A 17,349-nucleotide genomic window follows, 5' to 3' on the forward strand; every position below is an offset into this window, starting at 1 on the left:
GATGCATCCGAGTGGTTGTGACCAGCGGCGTGGCCGGCAGCGGAAAAACCTTCTCGGTGCACAAGTTCACTCTGGACTGGGCCGAGGGCCTGGAGAACCAGGATGTCAGTGTGCTGGTTGTTCTCTCCTTCAGGGAGCTGAACCTGATCAGAGAGCGGCCGTACAGTCTTCTCACGCTGCTCCATGTTTTCCATCCGGCGCTCCAGAAGGTGACGGCAGAGGAGCTGGCTGTCTGCAAGCTGCTGTTTGTCTTTGACGGTCTGGATGAAAGCAGACTTTCTCTGGACTTCAGCAGCAAACAGCGGCTGGTTGACGTCTCCCAGCAGTCTTCAGTCAGCCTGCTGCTCACTAACCTCATCCGGGGGGATCTGCTGCCCTCGGCTCGGGTCTGGATCACTTCCAGACCTGCAGCGGCCAATCAGATCCCTCCATCATGTGTGGACAGACTGACAGAAGTGCGAGGCTTCACTGACGCCCAGAAGGAGGAGTACTTCAGGAGGAGGCTGAGTGACGAGGAGCTGAGCAGCAGAATCATCTCCCACATCCAGACCTCCAGGAGCCTCCACATCATGTGTGGAATCCCAGTCTTCTGCTGGATCACTGCTACAGTTCTGGAGCACATGTTGAGCAGCGAGCAGAGAGGAGAGCTGCCCCAGACCCTGACTGACATGTACTCCCACTTTGTGCTGGTTCAGACACACAGGAAGAAGCTCAAGTACCATGAAGGACCTGAGACGGGTCCACAGGGGCTGACGGAGGCTGACAGGGAGCTTCTTCTGAAGCTGGGCAGGATGGCCTTGGAACATCTGGAGAAAGGAAACATCCTGTTCTACCAAGAAGACCTGGAGCAGTGCGGTCTGGATGTGACTGAGGCCTCGCTGTTCTCTGGAGTTTGTACTCGGATCTTCAAAAGAGAGTCTGTAATCTTCCAGAAAGCCGTCTACAGCTTTGTCCATCTGAGTGTTCAGGAGTTTCTGGCTGCAGTCTTCATGATCCACTGTTTCACCAACAGGAAGTCAGACATACTGAGCACCTTCCTCAGAGAGGACCATAAACTCATGCGACAAAAGAAAAAATCTTTTCGTGATAAGTTGTCAAAGTTATTCAAAGAGGATGATGGTGAGGATCATATTGATGATGCTCTCTCATCTCTGGATGAGTTCCTGAAGAAAGTCCTGCAGAAATCCCTCAGAAGTCAGAACGGCCACCTGGACCTGTTTGTCCGCTTCCTTCATGGCCTCTCTCTGAAATCCAACCAGAGACTCTTAGAAGGTCTGCTGGGTCGGACAGAGATCAGTCCAGAAACCATCCAGAGAGTCATCCAGAACCTGAAGGAGATCAACAGTGATGAAATGTCTCCTGACAGAAGCATCAACATCTTCCACTGTCTGATGGAGATGAAGGACCTCTCAGTACATCAGGACATCCAGAAGTTCCTGAAGTCAGAGAACAGATCAGAAAATCTCTCTGAGGTCCACTGCTCAGCTCTGGCCTACATGCTGCAGATGTCAGACAAGGCCCTGGAGGAGTTCAACCTGAAGAAGTACAACACATCAGAGGAGGGACGACGGAGACTGATCCCAGCTGTGAGGAACTGCAGGAAGGCTGTGTGAGTCCACATGTCTTCACGATCAATGTCTCAGTGATGTTTGTTGAACAGGGATGGGCAACTTAAATGATAGAGACGGCCACATTTTTTTGTCAACACTACCAGAGGGCCGCATAAGACCACACACTTAACCAGATATGATAAAAGTGCCATTTTACACATTTGTATAAGATATGTTTACTGGTCAAACACACAGTACAATAACTTCACATGCTCAAATGCATGCATAAAAGTTGTAATTTTTTTTGAAAATGAGATTCACTCATTCTTCGCCATGGCTCATGTCTCTCTCTTCCTCACTGGTGGAGAACGCTGCTGGAAACGAGAAGGGCGTCTCCATTCATGTTGCCATCTGGTGGCCAAAGTATGTCATTACAACTGAATCAGTACAGCAAACTTACTTGCTTAATGCTCCAGCGAGTGTCAGGGTAGGCCTGGGCGATTATATGATCGTGATTGGTGATCGCGATTAATTTCCAGTCGATCACCGTGATCAGCTGTGAGCACATTTACTCGATCAGACATGGCAGAAATGTGCGTGACACAGCCAATCACAGTCGACTTTTTCCTGCTCAACTTCCGCCTGTAAGTTGTCTGAGCAGTAAACAGAGATGAACGTGGAGCTGAGGGCAGTGAAGCAGATGAAGTCAGTCATGCCTCGGCGTTATCCTCTGAAGATAAGCCTGCTGTTGACAGGAAAGGCTACTCCACCCGCACCGCTGCTAACACACCGACCAGCAAGGAATCTGGTCTTTTGAGTCCAGGAACTACTGGTGATACAGTTGAACTAACGATGATTCAGTTCTTCTCTTTTACTGAAAATGACGCTGCATCGCACCATTGAACATATTACCACGTCTTGCCGCTAACACTGTTCTTCTAACAACATGCAGATAGAGCCTGCAGCACCCTTCTTCTTCTGTGGTGTCTGTGTAAAACAAGGTTGAACATGCAAACAGCACACCTGGTGGCATGAAGTGCAAATGCAGTCATGGCGTCGTCTGTGCACCGTGGTCTGAATGAGGATCTCCCTGGGGTTATTCCAAATGTTTCAGAAACCAGAATACTTATCTTAAAGCTAGGGTCGACGCAGGGCCGGCGATTAGGCTGGGCATCCGGGGCACTTGCCCAGGGTGCCGAGCCATAGGGGGGCGCTTGATGAGGCTCTGAGGCGCACCGCCCAGGGTGCGCCGCTGTGACGGCCGTTTGAGCAGCACACTGCTTGGTTCGCTCGCTTGCGGCCCTCGACAACTATTGCAGACTGCGCCCCCCCCGCCCCGCTCGACAACTTTCGGCGACACTCGGAGGCCTCTTCCTCCCCCCGCTCAACAGCTCTCGCAGCGCGACTCTCCGCGACACTACCACGGGGCGCTCGTGTCGGGCTTGCCCAGGGTGCCTGAGAAGCCTGCGCCGGCCCTGGGTCGACAGTCTTGGAAAACTAGCAGGTAGCACGAATGTAGCGTCTCCCTGAGGCTCCACCCAGCTCCCACCCCATTGGAGGAGCTCTCGTTGGGAGCGAACGCACTGGATGCGGAAGTGCCGCGTGTGTGCGCGTGGAGGCGCCACTCGCACGGAGTTTGTGATCGCCTCCAATGTTATTAACCTTTCTGACTGCCCGCACACAATGCGCATAGGAGCGCAGTGCGCCCACTCCGCTTCGTTCTATTTTTCACGCGAGCTGTGAGCGCCGAGAGCTCCTTGGCAACGCTCGCGTGCACTGAACCAGGGCCAGTGCACGCCATTGAAATGTACGCGCAGGGGGCTGGTGGAACGGCGAAGGGATTTGATTGGTTCCTTAAGAGTGGTCCGCGCCTTTCGATATGTCGGAGTTTTTACACTCCTGTGGCCGCTACAGTTGTTAGATTTTTTTCCGCACCTTTTTCCGTCCACATAATGTATTGACTTCTCCCAGGGGGCAAGGAGCATTTCACTCAGTATGACAAAAAGTGCTTTTGGACAACATCGTCTACCCTAACTTTAACACGAATATTGACTGCACGTAAATGTAGCCAGTGTCATCTTTTCAGGCCACTGCACCATACGAGCAACATTCTAAGAGGAGAAAAACGATTACTTTTGTCTATTTTTTTCATATTTTTGTAGTTATGTACTGTTACATTTTAAGTCTAATCTGTCCAAACTCGATTCTTTAAATTTTGTACATTTGATGCAAGCATTAATAATAGCAGCAGCATATTTAGCATCATAACTTGAAAATAATGTTTACATTCTAAAGCACCTTCATTATCCCCAGGTGGTTTCTTTAGTTTTTTAATCTTTTATCGCAACAAAAATCCTCATGGGCTGTAAACTGTCACACTTTAACTAACGATCGTTCAGTTCTTCTTTTTTACTGAAAAAACGATGCATCGCAAGATTTTATTATCTTGGTACTAGATTTTTTTTTTCCATTTACTGCACTGTTAAGTGAGATTGTTCTTATATTTTTCTATGTTTATATTATTTAATTTGCATTGCTATTTGCTTGGTTTGTTAATAAAATGTTAAACTATTCTATAGTTCTACTTTTCAGTGCAGATGCTTTAAAACTGGTTTAAAAACAATATAACATATCATGATTTTAATCGAGATTGAATGATATGAAAAAAAAAATCGTGATCTTTTTTTTTTTTTTGCCATATCGCCCAGCCCCATGTCAGGGTATCCCGTCCCGGTGCGTTGAGCCGTCCAGATGAACCAGAGTTTTCCAGTGCTAGCGATCTTGTGCCAGCTGCTCTGCATCCTCCACAGCAACTCTGTGTTGTTGGAGGTCGCCCGCAACGACATCGAGCCATCGGGTCCGGGGCTTCCCTCGCGGTCATCTCCAGCCTGAGGCCTTTAGGTCAGACTGGAGAATGGCTCATGTCGGATGTTCTGGGGGTAGGCGAAGGACATGGCCAAGCCAGCGGGTGCAGCGTTGTCCGACCAAGGAAGATGCTCGGGGCTGTCCTGTGCAGGCTCTAAGCACTTCATTGGAAAATCACTGGGGCCACCTGATGTTCTCGATGGTTCTAAGAGCCCTGCTATCAAAGCCATCAATTCTTCCGAAACATTTTTATAATTTTCAAAAATTAATTTAAGGACCGTATGGAGTGAGGGAGTGGGCCGTATGCGTTTGCCCATCCCTTCTGTAAATTGAGGGAGCAAAAGCAGTGTCGGCCCCAAATATCGGCTCAAGAAAATCGGCAGTATAGAATTGGCCATCGGCTGAGGGCGATGGAAAAAAATCGTTATCGGCATCAGCCGTAAAAAATCCATTTTGGTCTATCCCAAATTAAAGCCTGTCCGATTCCCGAACAAGAAAATATATCAGTGTCTGTTTGTGAGAGTGGACAAGTTGATCGTGCTGCAGAAGCTCCTGATGCTGTTTGGTTTAATAAGACCAGAACACAAGCTGAATGTTCAGCTCCATGTATGTGTGCACTTGTTTGTTTTGTTGTGTTTCTGTGGCAGAATTACAGCGCCACCTAAAGGCCCGGTGTATGTACTACATAATTTTTGAGTTATTTTCATGATGTCCTGAGGATAAAGATTCACGTAATCCCTAACATTCTTCATACTCCAGGCATACTTTGGCTTAAAGTTACTTGTATTCAACCAGCAAGTTCCTTTTCTTTCATGACCAGAAATGACACAGGCTTCTTCCAAATGTGAATTAGAAGATGTACAAGAAAAATAATTGTGTATAAAAACAATATATGTCAACATTTGAACAAAAAGTGACATGTCCGAAATAAACCCTGCCCTTCTCAATAGTCAGTAGAAAATCCTTTTATTAGCTATTACAGCAATTACACTCTTCCAGTATTGCTGTGCGGCTTTGCATGTCCACACTGTTTTTTTTCCCATTCTTTTTCAGCAGCGAGGTCAACTTGTAGCTCTTTTTGTTTAACCAAATGCTGTTAATGTTAAATGGAGAAGTCCCTCTTTTAGTTATTATCAAATGAAAACAATAATTCTGGACTCAGATCGTGCTTGCAAACACATTTTGTTTCATGACTGAAGTTAACACATTTTGAAAGGATGGATTCTACTTCGTGTGGTGCTTAGCCCACCTACGGGCTTCACGATTGGTACTCCCCTCTGTTGCCAGCCAGTCACTCAGACCGCGTGCGCCCGCTCCACTATCTTCTTTTTTCTCAGCCCTTGAGACATTACGTAGCTCTTCAAGACATCACAAAGAGTCAAGAATGGACAAGCTGGCCCGTGAAGAGTTGCCATCCGGCGTCGGGCCGTTCTCCTGCTGCGGCTGCACCACACTGCTCCTGGAGCAAGACCGCCACGAGCGTTGCTTTACCTGCCTGGGCTGGCAGCATCAGTGCCAGCGGGCATCCTGCCCTGACTGCCTCACCCTGACGCTCGAAGAATCCGAGCGGCGAGCGGCAGTCTTGGGCGCCGTTTCCACCGACTTCCGCCCCGAGCGACATTGGCGCAGACCTCACCGCCGTTCCCGCCTCCTTCACCGACTGGGCCGAGTCGGGCAGGGATCTTCACAGCTGCCGCAGCTCTTCTGGATTGGTGAAATCTGCTCGGCACAATGATTCCCTCTCCACGTTCTCCAAAGCCAGCTGTCACAGCACCCCCCCACGAGCCTGTGGAACACCTCACGGGCCTCTTCACCACTGCTGCAGAATGCACTGGCCTGGCACTCCCGCCGCAGCCTCCGGAGCACAGCGCGACTTCGCACTCGGGTCCCGGACTGCGGTCGGGTCGATCCCGGACTGCGGCGCTGTGACCCGCCGTGTCATCACTCCAGGCCAACGTGCAGCGTGACTGGTGTGCTCCGCTCACCACCAAGGGGGCGGTGAAGGGCTACTGTGAGTACTGCTGCGTGGACGGCTGGCCGCCTGTCTCCAGAGTACCTATGATAGAGGACTCCATGAGGCTCTGCCTGTTACCCACCTCCACTCCGTGGCCCGGCGGAAAGCCCATGCTGCCGTCTGAAAGAGACAGGTGCATGGCTGGCTTCCTGGATCATGGTTAATGATTCACGTGATTTAAGTTTAAAAAACCAGTAATATATAATAAAATGTATATAAAAAATAAATTATCTTTCTCAAAATAAGACACAATAAGCAACAATTAAGTACCCTCAAAGGTTCAATAAGTGCATTAATGATGTAAATAACTTTATAACCATCAAATTCAAGTTCTATTAAACTTCATGCACATTAATAATTCAGCCCTCCGTGAATGTTGGATTCAGTTTGGCCTGTAGAGAACAATTCCTCAGAAAGAAAGCAGGAGATTTCAGCTGGTCCGAGCTTTTATTACACACTCCTGAAGGCACTGTAAAACAAACAAGATATACATATAAGTGAACATATACACAAGATGTATCACAACATACATCACTGTCTAAAAACAAAACAAGTCCGTATTTAAAATGAAAGCCGCTAGCTCAATGCTAATGGACACGCCATTAACATGCTTACGGAATTAGCATCTGTGTTGAAACTTCAAAACACACTGACAAACTCACAAGTATCAATTTCACCTCCATCCTGAACATCAACTAAGTATATTCGAGTACTTACAGGCATATATTTTTAATGTGCTGTTTGAAATCAACTCTAGAAAAACAAACACTGGGGGCGTTTACATGCAGTCAATAACCCTTTCTTAACCAGAATATTGGCAATAACCCGGTTGCGCACAGCCATGTAAACACGTGCAAAAACCTGAATATGCTCATATTCCGGTTTTTAAAAACCTGAATATTACCCCTGGGTTACTCCTTTTCTAACCTGAATTTCTGGTCATATAAACGCACATCAGAATATCCTGGTCGAAAGGGACATGAAATACTGCTCTGCGCATGTTCTACCCGCAAGGAATCTCGGTCATTTGAGTCCAGGAACTACTTGTGACACAGTTTAACTGCTACTAAGTAAATAAAATGTGCCAAAATGATCGTTCAGTTCTTCTCTTTTACTGAAAAAAATGGTGCATCGCATCATTAAATATATTACCACGTCTTGCTGGCTTACTCTTTTTCTAACAACATGCAGAGAGAGCCTGCAGCGCCCTTCTTTTTCTGTGGTGTCTGTGTAAAATAAAGTTGAACATGCAAACAGCACACCTAGTGGCATGAAGTGCAAATGCAGTCATGGCGTCGTTTGTGCTCCGCAGTTTGAATGGGGATATCCCTGATCATGTAAACAGGAGTAACTCTGTCTGTTTAAGCATGTAAACGGGTTATTCCAAATGATTCAGAAACTGGAATATTGACCTTAACCCGAATATTGATTGCATGTAAACGTAGTCACTGGCCACACTTGCTCAGTCTTCTTCTCACACTGCTGTAGGCTTACACTCTGTCCAACTCACTACCTCCCCCTAATGGGGCGGCTGAGCCATTGCATGCAAGCAGAGGCAGTACAAGTTACCGGTACTTTGGCTCCATCTAGTCCTCAATTATAGCACAACCCCATTTTTGAGAATACCATTTCTGGAGAAAAATACCGGGCCAATACGGTAAGTATATTTATTATGTTATTATGTTTGTTTGGTTTACAATTTCCTTTGTCTGTCTTTTTCCTCATGTATTGTTTAAGCTTTTTTTAATGACTGAAACTGGACTAAAGCCCGTTTGGTTTTCGTTGACTAAAACTAGACTAAAACGATGAAGTGTAGAAATGACTAAAATGTGACTAAAACTAATAAGCATTTCGTCCAAAAGACTAAGACTAAAACTAAATCAAAATAGGCTGCCAAAAACAACACTGTGTCCTAGCTCCTACGCTGGGGTGCGTTAACGGAGCTGAGCATGGAGGAGGCACATTCGGGCTTTTACTCCCCCTACTTCTTGGTTCCCAAGAAGAGCGGCAGCATGAGATCCATTCTGGACCTGCGGGTCCTAAACGCTCACATAGTCACCAGGAGGTTCCGCATGCTGACGGTCAGACACCTCCTGGAGAGCATCCACCCTGGGGACTGGATGACGTTGGTCGACCTCACGGAAGTCTACTTTCACATCCCCATTCTGAGGAGGCAAAGCTTGCCCCTTCCAGTGTTACAACAGCTGCACGACAACCTTTCACAAGCTTAAAGCCGCCCTGACAGAGGCCCCCGTCCTGGCGTATCCCTCACTGCAGCAGCCGTTCATCGTGGATACCGATGCCAGCACTGATGGTGTCGGGGCAGTGCTGTCACAGGGAGAGGGGGAGACTGAGAGAGTCGTGGCTTATTACAGCAGAGCACTGAGCCGTTCAGAGAGGAACTACTGCGTCACACATCAAGAGCTGCTGGCAGTTGTGCTGGCTCTGTGCCAGTTTCGGCCGTACCTTCTGGGTCGTTGGTTCCTCCTTCGCACAGATCACGCCTCAATGACCTGGTTGATGAGCTGGCTTGAGATCCTCCAAGAGTTCAACTTTGAGATCTGGCACCGGGTGGGGTGGCAGCACAGCAAGGCTGACACGCTGTCCCGGCGTCCCTGAGTTGCGGCTGAGTGCCGCTACTGCCAATGGCAGGAGGAGCGGCGTCTCGAGGTCCAGAGCACGGCAGTGGTGAGTATCTCCCACAGCCTCGCATTGTCTTCTGCTGAGTTGCAGGAATACCAGACAGCTGATGAGACGCTGTGTCTGCTCCAGAGTTGGCTGGAAGTGGGGCAGCGGCCGGAGCGATCCGAAGTATCTGCATGTGTGCGCGAGGTGAAGGCCTACCACTCCCAAAGCGGCAACATCGAGTTCTTTGCTGTTCTGCTGTAACGGAGATGGCAGGCACTGGGCTGGGGTAGTGACATCCTGCAGCTACTGGTTCCCCGGAGCTCCCAAGTCCTGTACACAGTCCAAGGCTCAGTGGGGGCCGGCCATTACGGGACTGCCAAGACCCTGCAAGGCTCCGGGCAAGATTCTACTGGCTGGGTTGCCAGAAGAATGTGTAAATACACGTGCACTGCTGCAACGTCTGCATTGCTCAGAAGGGGCCGAGCCAGCGGTCCCACGCGCCGCTGCAGCAGTACCTGGTAGGGGCCCAAATAGAGCGCGTTGGGGTGGACATCCTGGGGCCATTTCCTGTCGATCTGGGAATCGCTACGTCCTGGTGGCCATGGATTACTTTGCTAAGTGGCCAGAAGCCAGATCATAGTGCCTCGACGACAGCAGAGAAGCTCGTTGAGGAGATGTTCACCTGGTTTGGGATCCCGGAGGAGCTGCACAGCAACCAGGGGTGGAACTTCGAGTCTCAGGTCTTTGCCGAGGTCTTTCCCGGTGTGCCTTTCAAAATAAAAGCCCTGGTGACAAAGAGAAGTCATTTGTCATTCTTCCTGCCTGAAGTTGCTGCTCAGCACGCACGCACGCACACACACACACACACACACACAAACGGGGAGACCGTCATCCAAAGTATTGGATTCAAACCCACAACCTTCCTGCTCTGAGGCACTAACCTCTACTCCACCCTGCGGCCCGTCAGTCTTCACTGCTCCATGACTCCAGAACTCCATGTTCTCTCCTTCATGAAGCCGAAGTCAAACCACAGAAGAAGATCTGAAGCTCTGATGTCCAACAGTCCGACAAAGTGTCCTCTCTCATAACGTCCTGTCCTCTCTGTGTCTCATTACAGTCTTTCTGGCTGTGGACTCTCTGATTCTCACTGTGAAGTGATCTCCTCAGCTCTGAAGTCTGACCCCTCCCATCTGAAACATCTGGACCTGAGTGACAACGAGCTGCAGGATTCATCAGTGAAGATTCTGTGTTCTGGACTGGAGAGTCCAAACTGTAACCTGGAGACTCTGAGGTCAGTTCACTGTCTGAAGTTAGAATCTGTTGGAGTCAAATGACTGAGAGGAGTTTAGGAGGATTCCAGATGTTGGAGGGACAGAGAGTGGACTGAGCTCTGCAGCATGTTAGTGATCAGCATGTTGATGAGAGCTCTTCTCCTCCTGGAGGCTTCAGCTGTTTGGACTTTACATTTCTAAACTCTTCCAGTCTGAACCTTCTTCAGCTCCTAATGACTTCAACATCAAACTTTGTCCTCTAATCTCACTTCTTTCTCTCTTTATTCAGGTTGTTTGGCTGCAGTTTGTCAAAGATCCGCTGTTCTTCTCTGGCCTCAGCTCTGAAGTCCAACCCCTCCCATCTGAAGTGGCTCGACCTGAGTGAGAACCAGCTGCAGGATTCAGGAGTTGAGCAGCTGTGTGGTTTTCTGGAGAGTCCACTCTGCAGTCTGGAGACTATGTGGTCAGACTCCATGTTTGAGTTTGTGTTGTGTGAAAGTTGTGTTGACACTGAGATGCAGACATCAGGCTGATGTGAGAGTGATCCACTCTGAGGATCTCCATGAGAAACTGAGACTTCTTCTCAGTGTTTCAGTCTTGTGAATGTGGCAGGGTCGTGTGCAGCTCCACATTTCAAAGCTTGGTAGAAGAGGAAAGGATCTGCAGTGGATCATTGACTGAACCTCTGACACGCTCCATGTTGACCTTCAGCTTTCAAAGCAGGCTGATCTCTCCTGGATCAAGCTGTCACTGATCTCCCAGCTGAAGATCCAAACTCTCTCAAACTCTGCCAACTCTTGACTTGTTGGCTTTATGTCCAGTCACCTTGGCTGTTGGCATGTCCTCCACTGGACTCTGCTTCTGTTCGGTGTTTACATCAGTTCAGCTCTCCAAAAGAACAAAGATGAAATCAGTTAGAATCATTTCGTTTCATCTATTTTTATTGGTAATCTCACAAAAATATTAGAATAGAATAGTCTAACTTTACTCAAAGCAGAAAAATGTACAGGTGCAGAGGCTTGTAGGGCACAGCCTCTGCAAGTGCAATGTGCAAGTAAAGAATAAGTAATAGTGCAAATCGTAGTCAGAATCAAAGAAAACTAGAAAAAAAAAAGAAAACATCTAACTGTATGTACAACTTGAATCTAAAAATATAACTGGAACTATAAATATACAAATATGTACAAGCATGTTTTTAGTGCAGCAGAATGAATCGTTATGAAGTGTCAATGATTTTTTATGGGGGTTATAAAGTGATGGTGATTGCAGGATATTATAATAGCCAGGATTGTTGCACATTTTCTTCACAGTGGAGTTGAACAATCTGACAGTGGTGGGGATGGTGGGGTCTCAGTCAGACACTGGTGGAGCTGCGGAGCTCCTCTACCGTCCGGTGCAGTGCATTATGGCACTGACATGAAATCACATCTGTACGCCTTTAGTCTTTTCACGTTTTATATATCGAGCAAATTAAACTTGAACAAACTCAACATAAAAAACAAACAATAAAATGTGCAATAAAAAGTTTCAAAGTGTCAAATATGGCTCTAGGAACAAAATCTGTAAAATAACATACAATAATAAACCATTTCATAAGTGTGGGGCAATTAAGCCTAAATATTAGCATAAGGTAACCATAAATGGTTGCCATTTCATGTTACATTTGTTCAGCTCGCCCTGCCTGGAGGATCTATTTTTTTTCTACTTTTTAGAAAACATCACCTCATTGGTCCAAAGGATGGAGCATTTTGGGATTTCCAGTAGAGGAGGAGATGGAGTCTTGCTATCATAGAAGTGAATGCCAAACACCTCTAACTGCTCAGATGAAACATGAGAATGTTCTTCAGGAAACCCAATTGTCAGTTGTTCTGAAAATATCTTAGCAATGATGTCAAAGTAAGACGGCCAGAAAGTCACTAGAGTCTGGCAGGAGAAAAAAGTGAGTGAGGTTACAAGGTGAACCAGAACATCTGTCACAGACATAGACTTTGTTCAGAGATATTTCAGTAAATCTAGTTTTGGAATAATGACATCTGAACACAACCTTCAACTGTATCAATGTCAAAGTAGCACAGATGGAAGTCTGATGAAAAACACTCCGAGCAGATTCCCTCCATCGTTCCTCAAAGACCAAACCCATCTCACACTGCCAGCCTCCTTTGTTCTGGTAGTTCAATAACCATCATATGACTGAATGATTCTCTATGTTTAAATGAAAGATCTTTGCAGGGGATTGAATTGTGGAGGTTCCTCCTCATCTGCTCAGGTGGGAGTTTTGGAAAAAGAGGAAATCAGACTTTTACCCAGTTCCTCACCTGGAGAAACCTAAAGAGATGGGAGGTTGAACTCACTGGCCAAATTAGCAAAAGAAGAGAAAATCCCATCTTTATAAAGATCCCTAAAACATTTCAGTCATTTATTGAGCCATGAGGTGAAGGTGGGATCAGTAAACACAGGTTGAAACACATGATTTCCAACCAGTGGAGCTGATATGGTGGAAGATCTAAATTTAAACTGCTTTCTAAACTGAAACCAAATCTTTCATGTGGAAATGAGCAGCAGGTTTCCAGTAAAGCCAGAGGGGTTGACCAAGACTGATCCAGTTCATGAGGCCTGGAGGACGAGGGACAGGACTGAACACTGACTGATGCTTGTCTCAATGTCAGAGGAAGAAAGTCGTTTGACAGATTCAAAATAAACAGAATACAGTCTGGAAACTTGTGGAGTCAGTTTAAGTTCCTGAACAGTCAGTGGAGAATGTAACTGATTAACTGTGTCCATGCTTAGAAATGGAAATTCTGGGTCTGCAGAAATGCATAAATATCAGTCAAATCTGAAGGAAGCTCACACCTAGTGACTTATAAAAGGATGAGAACACTGAATCAGTGAAGGGTGGTTCCTCTGCCAACAATCCCAAACCGTCTTTAACGTGAGGTATTGATTGTGAGGCTGCTTGGCAACATAACAGGTGAGCTAATAACCTTCCAGGTGTTTCCCCTTATTCATAATATCTAGAAGGAGAGTGTAGTAGTAGCTTTGCAGCATGTCAGTGATCAGCTTGTTGATGAGAGCTCTTCTCCTCCTGGTGGCTTCAGCTGTTTGGACTTTACATTTCTAAACTCTTCCAGTCTGAACCTTCTTCAGCTCTCAATGACTTCAGCATCAGACTTTGTCCTCTAATCTCACTTCTTTCTCTCTATTTTCAGGTTGATTGACTGCAGTTTGTCAAAGATCAGCTGTTCTTCTCTGGCCTCAGCTCTGAAGTCCAACCCCTCCCTCCTGAAACATCTGAAACATCTGGACCTGAGTGAGAACCAGCTGCAGGATTCAGGAGTTAAGAAGCTGTGTGGTTTTCTGGAGAGTCCACTCTGCAGTCTGGAGGTTCTGAGGTCAGTTGACTGTCTGTTACTGTTGTAGAAGGAGAAATGTTTGTCAGCAGCTGTGATCTGAGACTCTGATCCTGCAGTGAGAGAGTGGACTGAGCTCAGCAGCAGGTTACTGATGTGTGTGTGGACATGAGGAGGTGTGTGAAAGGTGTATTAAGCAGCACAAAGTAATGAAAACAAGTTAAAATCCTGACAAGGACAAAAACTAAACAAAGGAAAACTGAAACAGAGAACCCATCCCTCCATATTCAGTGACACACACACACACACACACACACACACACACACACACACACACACACACACACACACACACACACACACACCTAGTAACAGTCGGGAGATCTGGCATGGCACTGAGAATTGGAGAAAACACCACGATTTGGGGCCATTCACACTGGGAGGGGTCACAGGTCATGACTGCCGGGGGCGTCTGCGCCCGAGGTGGGGAGCCCCCCAACCAGCCGGGCCAAAGGGCCCCATGGACAGAACCCCCAGCAGCAGAGCTGATACAGCCACCAGTGTGGAGGACCTCCTGAGGAAACACTGAGGTAATAAAAGTATAAAAAACGATGAAAAGAACAGAATGAAAGGGCTAAAATAAAGCGAACATTTAAAAGAGTAAAAATACATCAATAAAATGGATGCAAAAAGGTCAATTAAAAGCCTGTTTAAAAGGTGAGTCTTTAACCTTCTGTTAAAACTCTCAGCAGTCTCTGCAGTCCTGAGCTTCTCCAGCAGGCTGTTCCACAGATGGAGGCCATCGTGGCTAAAAGCTGCCTCACTGTGAGTTTTTGTTCTTCTTCTGATGTGGATCAGAGGAGCTGCTGGAGGAGCTCAGGATCCACGAGGGTCGATGTGGTCAAAGCTGATCAGATCAATAAGATGGAGCAAGGCCGTTAAGACATTTAAAAAGTAGTTAAAGAAGCTTAAAATCCACCCTGAAGCAGACAGGGAGCCAATGCTACGACTTTAAAGCTGGTGTCATGTGGACCCGCCCTCTGGTCCTCATCAGCAGGTGTGGCTGAGTTTTGCATGAGGATGATGTGAGTGATGAAGATCCACAACAACAGAACAGCTCATTGATCAGGACACAGTAATGTGGAGCTGCTCATTTCTCCATCAACACATCTGGTTGGTTCCTCCTCATTTATTCTAATGTTTTCTCTCTTTATTCAGGTTGAGCAACTGCAGTTTGTCAAAGATCAGCTGTTCTTCTCTGGCCTCAGCTCTGAAGTCCAACCCCTCCCACCTGAGGTTGCTCCATCTGCGGGAAAACAATCTCAAGGCTCCAGATGTGCAGCAGCTGGTTGATCTTCAGCAGAGTCCAGACTGCAGCCTGCAGACTCTGAGGTCAGTAGATGGTTGGAGTGAGTCCATGCTGCTTTCAGCAGGTTTGTACTAAACACAGTCAGTGTGAGAACAAAGATCCAGTGTTTGACTCTCAGTGAGGCTGTGAGAGGAGAACGCTGAGCAGCTTCAGGATTGGACAGCAGAGGACACACAGTCAGCCAATCAGAGGAGCCACAGGCTTGTTGATCATCTCTCATCTCTCTGCAGCTGGTGGAACTGAGAGCAGAGAGGAAGCTGAGTGTCCTGAAGATCTACTGAGGAGAGCAGAGCTTCATCCAGACTGAGTGACAGAGGAACCACCAGAAGATCTGCTGAGTGTCAGTGGAGCAGTGTGAAGAGCTGAGAGTCCAGCATCGAACCAGGGTTCCTCTGGGTGTGATGCAGAACCATCACTGTGTTAGGGTGACCATACGTCCTCTTTTCCCCAGACATGTCCTCTCTTTACGTCCTGTCCGGGGCGTCCGGGTGGGTTTTTTAAATTCCAGGAAGTGTCCGGGGTTCACTGTTTCTCGTAGCACATGAACGTAAATTGACCAGCGCTTTGCACACAATACTATGATACTTTGTTGTGCGACGTAATTACCGAGAGGCGTCTTGTGAGCCGATCTGCGCTGCGCGTGCATACACACACACACACACACACACACACACACACACACACACACACACACACAGACGGAGTGGAGCAGACAGCGCTGTTCAGACAGCGGAGCGCTTCTTCTTCTGTGTTGTTTAACGGCGGATGGCACCATTTCAACAGGCGCCCCCTATCGCTCTAGAGTGGATCAGAGAACAATCTAAATTCTATTTATTAACCCCGTTAAAGCTGGGGTTGGCGATTTGAATGAGATACATTTTTTTTAAATACTGGTTAAAATGATCTTTATGACCCGATGGGAAACAATTCATAGCGTGTTTTTAAAGAAGTTTGGAAAATATCCGCTATCTACAGCAGGAGTAAAACGGGAAAAACAGCAACCAATCGTCTTGACGGGACACCTTTTTTTAAACCAGTCAAATCCCTTCGCCGTTCGACCTGCCCCCTGCTCGTACATGTCAATGGCGTGCACTGACCCTGGTTCAGTGCGCGCGTAGAAGGACGGAGCGTCGTTGCAGAATGGCGGAGAAGAATGTTTGGGGCTTTACTTACCGGTGAGTGCCCCATAACTTGGCGTAGTGCAAATAAAGAAAAACGAAGAAACGAAGCGCTGAGGACAGGTTACGCCAGGAACGCACTGGACGCGGAAGTGCTGCGCGCACTGCGCGCGCGGAACGTCTCTGCGTCTCCGCTCCCAACGGAGCTCCTCCAATGGGGTGGGAGCTGGGCGGAGCCTTGGGGAGATGCTGCATTCGTGCTACATGCCAGTTTTCCAAGATCGCCAACCCTGGCTTTAATACAAGGTATGAGATCATTGCATTCCGACTGTTTACAACACTATTTATGGAGAACTGGTGAATTCCTTCTCTACTTAATTTGACAGCGGAGCAGGAAAAAGCCTCAGCTTAAGAGCAGCTTCTCAGATGAACTGCAAAAAAAAGTTCCAACATACCGAGATGAAAAATAGAATGTAGAAGAGAAGCAGGATGAAGAAAACAATTAAAGATAAAAGTGTATATCTTTTTTGTTTGTTAAGTTAGTATTTTGGTGAGACTCTTATATTCTTCTATCTTATTACAGTTATTAAGAAATATGTTGTTGAAGCTGGATCTTCGAACAGAAGAGTTCATATTTCGAACATGATCTAATATTTGTAAAGAGTCCAAGAGAGCTATTATTTTGTTACAAGTTTTTGCATTTCATTTGTGTTAAAGAACTTAGTTTCGCTTCATTGAAGCATAATAAAGCACATTCATCAACCCCCGAGAAGCCTTGGGGGGCCGTGCCCGCCCACGGAGTCGGGTGTGCCCGCCCTGGACTGACAGCAAAGGTTTAAGTTTTTTTTTTTTTTACAGAAATTGTATTCTCCAAAATGGAGTCATACTATAATCTAAGACTAGATTGTTGTTATACATCTGCGCCACTAGATGGAGCCAAAGTAGCAGTGACCAGGAAGCCAATGGAGCATCACAGTGATCTGATAAAAAATGGAGGGAGGTGACCATCTGGAATTAAGGGGCTCAAATACGAAACAAGTGAGCAAACAACAGAGGCGAAGTTTTGATGCCAACTTTAAACTGATGGTTCAACGCAGCAGAGTCAACACACCTGCCAAGCGGCCAAGATGTATTAGACTGAATTTCTAATGCTCATGAAGTTGAACATAACTTGATTTTGATGGTTA

At 47.0% G+C, this 17,349-nt stretch overlaps 1 protein-coding gene and 1 long non-coding RNA gene across 2 annotated transcripts in view; both read left to right on the forward strand.

Moving 5' to 3' along the window:
• LOC115394189 (NACHT, LRR and PYD domains-containing protein 12-like) overlaps positions 1-15,606 on the forward strand; it is a gene marked incomplete at its 5' end in the record, with an annotated part of 67,903 nt that extends 52,297 nt beyond the window's left edge. The window contains 5 exons of the mRNA XM_030099405.1: positions 10,278-10,348; positions 10,618-10,791; positions 13,535-13,717; positions 14,894-15,067; positions 15,275-15,606. Coding sequence (XP_029955265.1) covers positions 10,278-10,348; positions 10,618-10,791; positions 13,535-13,717; positions 14,894-15,067; positions 15,275-15,287 — 615 coding nt within the window. The remainder of the gene's footprint in view (positions 1-10,277; positions 10,349-10,617; positions 10,792-13,534; positions 13,718-14,893; positions 15,068-15,274) is intronic.
• On the forward strand, positions 1,493-10,220 carry LOC115394196 (uncharacterized). Its single transcript, XR_003932041.1, has 3 exons — positions 1,493-1,607; positions 2,027-2,031; positions 10,175-10,220. It is a non-coding gene; the product is annotated as an uncharacterized LOC115394196 (long non-coding RNA).
• Positions 15,607-17,349: the final 1,743 nt, after the last annotated feature.

Source organism: Salarias fasciatus, chromosome 9 (assembly GCF_902148845.1).
Source record: "Salarias fasciatus chromosome 9, fSalaFa1.1, whole genome shotgun sequence".
Lineage (NCBI taxonomy): Eukaryota > Metazoa > Chordata > Actinopteri > Blenniiformes > Blenniidae > Salarias > Salarias fasciatus.